The 8,292-nt window shown below is 34.7% G+C and overlaps 1 protein-coding gene across 1 annotated transcript in view; it reads right to left on the bottom strand.

Annotated features, from left to right (window-relative positions):
• The window catches only part of dennd1a (DENN/MADD domain containing 1A), a 128,878-nt gene that overhangs the window by 84,726 nt on the left and 35,860 nt on the right, over nucleotides 1-8,292 (bottom strand). Inside the window, exon 8 of the mRNA XM_062031063.1 lies at nucleotides 3,069-3,122. Within this exon, the coding sequence (XP_061887047.1) occupies nucleotides 3,069-3,122 (54 nt within the window). The remainder of the gene's footprint in view (nucleotides 1-3,068; nucleotides 3,123-8,292) is intronic.

Here is an 8,292-nt window from a genome sequence, read left to right as displayed (position 1 = left end):
TGTTCGGCCTTGTCGCTTACGTGCAGTGATTTCTCCAGATTCTCTGAACCTTTTGATGATATTACGGACCGTAGATGGTGAAATCCCTAAATTCCTTGCAATAGCTCGTTGAGAATTGTTGTTCTTAAACTGTTCGACACTTTGCTCACACATTTGTTCACAAAGTGGTGACCCTCGCCCCATCCTTGTTTGTGAATGACTGAGCATTTCATAGAACCAAATCATGGCATCCACCTGTTCCCAATTAGCCTGTTGACTTGTTGGATGTTCCAAATAAGTGTTTGATGAGCATTCCTCAACTTTCTCAGTCCTTTTTGCGACTTGTGCCAGCTTTTTCTAAACATGTTGCAGGCATCAAATTCCAAATGAGCTAATATTTGCAAAAAATAACAAAGTTTACCAGTTCAATTGTTAAGTATCTTGTCTTTGCAGTCTATTCAATTGAATATAGGTTGAAAAGGATTTGTAAATCATTGTATTCTGTTTTTATTTATGATTTACACAACGTGCCAACTTCACTGGTTTTGGGTTTTGTATATACAGTAGAGGCCAAACGTTTGGACACACCTTCTTATTTAAATGCGTTTTCTTTATTTTCATGACTATTTACATTGTAGATTTTCACTGAAGGCATCAAAACTATGACACCTGTGAAGTGAAAACAATTTCAGGTGACTACCTCTTGAAGCTCCTTGAGAGAATACCAAGAATGTGCAAAACAGTAATCAGAGCAAAGTGTGGCTATTTTGAAGAAACTAGAATATAAAACATGTTTTCAGTTATTTCACCTTTTTTTGTTAAGTACATGTGTTCATTCATAGTTTTGATGCCTTCAGTGACAATCTACAGTGTAAATAGTCATGAAAACAAAGAAGACCCATTGAATAAGGTGTGTCCAAACTTTTGGCCTGTCCTGTATGTATGTATGTATCTATATCTATATATACAGTATCTATATATATATATATATATATATATATATATATATATATATATATATATATATATATATATATATATATATATATATATATATATATAATGTGTATATATATATATATATATATATATAATATATATATATATAATGTGTATATATATATATATATATATATATATGTGTATATATATATATATATATATATATATATATGTGTATATATATATATATATATATATATATATATATATATATATATATATATATATATATATATATATATATATATATATATATATATATTAGGGCTGGGAATCTTTGGGTGTCCCACGATTCGATTCAGAATCGATTCTTGGGGTCACAATTCGATTCAAAATCGATTTTTTTTTTTAATTCAACACGATTCTCGATTCAAAAACGATTTTTTTTTTTTTTTTTTTTTTTTTTAAATGAAAACAATACACAACAATACCATAATAATGCAATACAATTTCAAAACCAAACCCAATTTTGGAGTTCTGAACTTGTGATTTCTTGCAGTGTTAAGTGGTAATATTTCACATTTGTCCCAATTGACTTTATACCCTGATAAACAGCCATATTCAGTGATGACATTATTGATATAGTGTAGAGAGGAGTTAACATGTGACAGGTAGAGAATTATGTCGTCACAATACATCGATAGCTTATTATACTGAGAGCCAATTTTTATAACATGAATATTATTTTCACTTCTTATTTTTGCAGCTAAGGGTTCAATAACCAAATTAAATAATAATCCAGATGCAGGACATCCCTGTTTTACTCCTCTTTTTAACGAAAAAGGTTCTAAAATATGATTATTGGTTTTGACTGATGCCATGGGCCTTGTATAAAGCATTTTAATCCATTGTATAAAATTATCTCCAAATCCAAATTTACGTAATGTGCAAAACATAAATGAGCAGGTTATGCGGTCGAATGCCTTCTCCGCATCAACAGTACATACTGCTGTGGGATAAGGGAGACTTCTAGCATAGTAAATAACATTAAACAATTTCCTTGTATTGTCTGAAGATTGTTGACCTTCCATGAAGCCAGTTTGGTCAGTATGAATTAATTTTCCTATTACATTTGATAATCGTGTGGCGAAGATTTTTGCCAAGATTCAAAAGGATTCTCTATTCATTCAATACATAGGATTTCAGCAGGATCTACCCCAGTCTGCTGACATGCAAGCAGAGTAGTAGATTTTTGTAAAAAGTGCTTATAATTGTAAAGGACAATGTTTTATCAACTGATTGCAATCATGTAAATTAGTTTTAACTATTAAATGAACCAAAAATATGACTTATTTTATCTTTGTGAAAATATTGGACACAGTGTGTTGTCAAGCTTATGAGATGCGATGCAAGTGTAAGCCACTGTGACACTATTGTTCTTTTTTTTTTTAATTTATAAATGTCTAATGATAATGTCAATGAGGGATTTTTAATCACTGCTGTGTTGAAATTGTAACTAATATTGATACTGTTGTTGATAATATTCATTTTTGTTTCACTACTTTTGGTTTGTTCTGTGTCGTGTTTGTGTCTCCTCTCAATTGCTCTGTTTATTGCAGTTCTGAGTGTTGCTGGGTCGGGTTTGGTTTTGGAATTGGATTGCATTGTTATGGTATTGCTGTGTATTGTTTTGTTGGATTGATTAACTTAAAAAAAAATAAATAAATAAAAAAATCGATTTAAAAAAAAAAGAGAATCGATTCTGAATCGCACAACGTGAGAATCGCGATTCGAATTCGAATCGATTTTTTCCCACACCCCTAATATATATATATATATATATATATATATATACATATACATATATATACACATATACAGTGGGGCAAAAAAGTATTTAGTCAGCCACCCATTGATTGTCAATGGGTGGCTAATATATATATATATATATATAATACATATACATATATATATATATATATACATATATATAAACTTTGTGTTATGCTGTCATCTCAGTCAAAAATAGTCACTCATGGAAAATAAATTTCTCATCTCACAGAGGTTCACCTGGTTAAATAAAGGATGTGTCTAATATGAGAAAGTACATGTTTTGGTTTTTAATTGATAAAAATGAAAACACTCACATGTTCTGGTATCCTGGGAAGTTCTTTCAAGTCAGGTACAGTAAAGTAAAAATGCTGGAAATGGAAAAACAAAAACAAAGGACCCTTGTGAGCTTTTACCATGAATCCATAGTTAATGTTTAGTCAACTTTTGTAAGGTAATCAAAAGGCATATAACCAGAAGCACAAATATAGCATTATGAACAAGGGGCTTTGAAATGCCACCATCTTGTAGCAGTGGGTCTTCAACGTATAGACTGATCTATGCAAAGGTATTTGCAATGGTGGTTTTAAGATTTTAATATTATAAATGCACTTGTAGAATGTTGACGTTGGGCACATCATGAATGGCTTTTATGCACACACTCAGGGCCAGGTAGTCCTCTTGTACTGTCCCTCAGCACTGTCATCATTGTTTCAGTGCATGTGTTTGAAGTCATTGTCATGCAGCAAGTCCCATCCATAACCCATCTTCAGTGTCATGCAGCAAGACCCGTCTATAACCCATCTTCAGTGTTTAGGCTGAGGCCAGGACGTTCTCATCACAGATTTTATATTACATGTCCCTGTTCATCTGCCCCAAATGCTGTCTTTCTGCACCCTTAGCAGAGAAACGGCCCAAAAGCAGAATGTATGCATCGCCGTGTTTGAGTTAAGTTGAATTGAGTTGAGTTTGAGGTTATTTTGAACATGCATGCATACAACATGATTTCCAGTTCCTCTATTCAACATGTTCGAAAAGGAGTAGGAAGAAGCAGAGCTTATTTAATCCTACCCCTTTTCCTTTACATAGCAGTTGTTAAAACTTGTGTTCAATTCCTGTTCTCAATTTATTCACAATGTACTCCATGAGTATCAACAATAAAACTAAATAAATAAATACATAAATAATAATAATTGGTGAAGTAAGTTATATTACATATGGTGAGATGAGTAAGATTATCTTGAAAATGAATGGATGAGATTGATTGATTGAGACTTTTATTAGTAGATTGCACAGTACAGTACATATTCCGTACAATTGACCACTAAATGGTAACACCCGAATAAGTTTTCCAACTTGTTTAAATTGGGGTCCACATTAATCAATTCATGGTATAAATATATACTATCAGCATAATACAGTCATCACACAAGTTAATCATCATCAGAGTATATACATTTAATTATTTACATTATTTACAATACGGGGGGTGGGATGTGGAGGGGGTTGGGGCGGGGGGGTTAGGTTGGGTTGATATCAGCACTTCAGAATGTTTATCATGGTTCTTCTTCTTTGTACTTTGTAAACACTTTAAGTTTGAAGAGTTTCTTGAAGTGGATCATATTAGTACATTGTTTGATTTCTTTGCTTAATCCATTCCATAATTGAATTCCACATGTTGATATACTGAAGGTCTTAAGTGTTGTACGTGCATACAAAAGTTTTAAATTACATTTTTCTCAAAGATTATTTTCTCCTTTTTCGTTGAGAAGAATTGTTGTATATTCTTGGATAGCAGATTATAGTTTGCTTTGTGTATAATTTAAACTGTTTGCAAATTCAGTATGTCGTGGAATTTCAGTATTTTTGATTCAATAAATAAGGGGTTTGTATGTTTTCTATATTCAACATGATGTATTATTCTAACTGATCTTTTTTGTAACACCGTTAATGAATGAAGTGTACTTTTGTAGTTATTTTCCCATATTTCTACACAATAACTCAGATATGGTAACACTAGCAAGCAGTAGAGAATATGGAGTGATTTTTGGTCTAGAACATGTTTTGCTTTATTCATTATTGACGTGTTTCTTGCTACTTTATATTGTATATTTTTTACATGAGATTTCCAGTTCAATTTATCATCAATCATTATACCTAGAAATTTGGTTTCATTTACGCTTTCAATTTCTATTTCGTCTATTTGTATTTGACTTTCTCTTCTACTGTTACTAAATAGCATTATTTTAGTTTTACTGAGATTCAAAGATAGTCTGTTTTTGTCAAACCATCTTTTTAATTTGTTCATTTTTTCTGTTATTATTTGTATTAGCTTCTATGTGTTCTCTCCTGAACAAAACGCTGTTGTATCATCCGCAAATAATACTAACTTTAAATCTTTTGTAACTTTACAAATGTCATTTATATAGAGATTGAACAATTTTTGTCCTAGTATTGATCCCTGAGGTACACCACAGGATATATTTAGCGTTGTAGACGTGTGTTCGCCTAGCTTCACGTATTGTTTCCTGTTCGTTAAATAACTTATAATCCAGTTTAAGACCAACCCTTTGATGCCATACCGTTCTAGTCTTTTGATTAAAATATTGTGATTAATTGTGTCAAATGCTTTAGTTAGATCCATCAACACTCCCTGAGCCAGGTACAAGCCTGGCTCAGGGAGGAGGATACCCCTGCCATGCAGAGTCCCCAGGGATTGTACCAACTAGTCCTTTCAACAAATTCTAAAAAAAAAAATTGTGATTAATTGTGTCAAATGCTTTAGTTAGATCCATCAACACTGCTACCGCACATTTTTTTGCAATCTATTGCACTGGTCATTTATTCTGTAATTTCAATTAAAGCCATCAAAGTTGAAACATTAGCTTTGTATCCATATTGGTTCTCAGTGAGTATTCTATTTTTGTTTGAGAAACTCTCTAATCTGTTATTGAACACAACACTGCTACCGCACATTTTTTTGCAATCTATTGCACTGGTCATTTATTCTGTAATTTCAATTAAAGCCATCAAAGTTGAAACATTAGCTTTGTATCCATATTGGTTCTCAGTGAGTATTCTATTTTTGTTTGAGAAACTTTCTAATCTGTTATTGAACAGTTTGTCAATGATTTTAGAAAATTGTGGAAGTAAAGAAACAGGTCTATAATTTTTAAATTAGTGTTTGTCTCCAGTCTTATAAATTGGTGCAACTTTAGCTATTTTCATTTAGTTTGGGAATTTACCTGTTTGAAATGATAGGTTACTAATATACATTAATGGTCCTGAGATCTCTTCAATAACCTTTTTTATCGTTTCCATATCAATTCCGTTACAATCAGTTGAAGTCTTAGATTTGCATTTCTTCACGATTTTAACTATTTCCTCCTTTGTCATATTATTGAGGAACATTGAGTTGGGATTTCTCTCTATGGTATCATTATAGTCCTCAATTGAAACGGAGTCTGTAATCCTTTTTTCCAATTTTGGTCCAATATTTACAAAGTAAATATTGAAGCTTTCAACTACTTCCTTTATGTTGTCATTATTTTTGTTTCCGTCTGAGAAGTATTGGGGATAATCCCTCTTAGTGCCATTTTTAATAATGCTATTGAGGATGCCCCATGTTGCTCTCATATTGTTTTTGTTCCTGTCTAATAATTGACTGTAATATTCTTTTCCACATGTTCGTAGTATGTTAGTTAGCTTGTTTATACATTTTGTACTTATTTTCTGCCTCTGTAGTTCTTTGTGTTATAAATTTTCTATATAATGCCATCCATCCATTTGCTACCGCTTATCCCTTTCGGGGTCGCGGGGGGTGCTGGAGCCTATCTCAGCTGCAATCGGGCGGAAGGCGGGGTACACCCTGGACAAGTCGCCACCTCATCACAGGGCCAACACAGATAGACAGACAACATTCACACTCACATTCACACACTACGGCAGACCTGGGCATTCACCGGCCCGTGGGCCGCATCCGGCCCTTTGCGCATCCCTGTCCGGCCCGCGTGAGGCCAATCATAAATTACAAAATAAATTTCAAAAAGTATCTATGTCGAGTGTGCAATACAACGGTGCTGCTTTTGTTTTGAAAAGCGTTATTTGTATTACTTCCGTGTGGACGTATGCGCGTGTGCGATTGTGAGTGAATTGAATGGCGCAATCACAAATTACAAAATAAAGTTTAAAAAACATCTATGCCGTGCGTGCAATACAAATGTGCTGCTTTTATTTTGAAATGTGGCCGTATGTCCGGGGGGAACCTGTGAGTGAAGGTGCATAGAGACAAGTGATGAGACGCTAAAAAAAGAAAAGTTGATGACGAATGGCGTGTTTTCAACAAGACACGGACTGGCAAGTATTTCTTCACAGAAATGAAAGGTAAAGCCGTGTGCTTAATTTGTGGTACACAGGTTGCTGTGTTTAAAGGCCTACTGAAACCCACTACTACCGACCATGCAGTCTGATAGTTTATATATCAATGATGAAATCTTAACATTGCAACACATGCCAATACGGCCGGGTTAACTTATAAAGTGACATTTAAAACTTCCCGGGAAATATCCGGCTGAAACGTCGCGGTATGATGACGTATGCGCGTGACGAAGTCAGAGTAACGGAAGTTATGGTACCCGAAGAATCCTATACAAAAAGCTCTGTTTTCATTTCATAATTCCACAGTATTCTGGACATCTTTTGCAATTTGTTTAATGAACAATGAAGGCTGCAAAGAAGACAGTTGTAGGTGGGATCGGTGTACTAGCAGCGGACTACAGCAACACAACCAGGAGGACTTTGTTGGAGCGCTAGCCGCGCTAGCCGCCGACCTCACCTTGACTTCCTACGTCTCCGGGCCGCCAAACGCATCGGGTGAAGTCCTTCGTCCTTCTGCCGATCGCTGGAACGCAGGTGAGCACGGGTGTTGATGAGTAGATGAGGGCTGGCTGGCGTAGGTGGAGAGCTAATGTTTTTAGCATAGCTCTGTGAGGTCCCGTTGCTAAGTTGCTAAGTTAGCTTCAATGGCGTCGTTAGCACAGCATTGTTAACCTTCGCCAGCCTGGAAAGCATTAACCGTGTATTTACATGTCCAAGGTTTAATAGTATTGTTGATTTTCTATCTATCCTTGCAGTCAGGGGTTTATTTTTTTGTTTCTATATGCAGTTAAAGCACGATGCTATCACGTTAGCTCGTAGCTAAAGCATTTCGCTGATGTATTGTCGTGGAGATAAAAGGCACTGAATGTCCATTTCGCGTTCTCGACTCTCATTTTCAAGAGGATATAGTATCCGAGGTGGTTTAAAATACAAATCCGTGATCCACAATAAAAAAAGGAGAGTGTGGAATTCAATGAGCCATGTTGTACCTAAGTTACGGTCAGAGCGAAAAAAGATACGTCCATCACTGCCTCTCAAGTCGTTCACTGTAACGTTCCTCATCTACGAATCTTTCATCCTCGCTCAAATTAATGGGGTAATCATCACTTTCTCGGTCCGAATCTCTCTCACTCCATTGTAAACAATGGGGAATTGTGAGGAATA

This window comes from Entelurus aequoreus, linkage group LG21, assembly GCF_033978785.1.
Source record: "Entelurus aequoreus isolate RoL-2023_Sb linkage group LG21, RoL_Eaeq_v1.1, whole genome shotgun sequence".
Lineage (NCBI taxonomy): Eukaryota > Metazoa > Chordata > Actinopteri > Syngnathiformes > Syngnathidae > Entelurus > Entelurus aequoreus.
The sequence above is the reverse complement of the archived record's forward strand: the minus strand, read 5'-3'. Positions and strand labels throughout refer to the sequence as shown.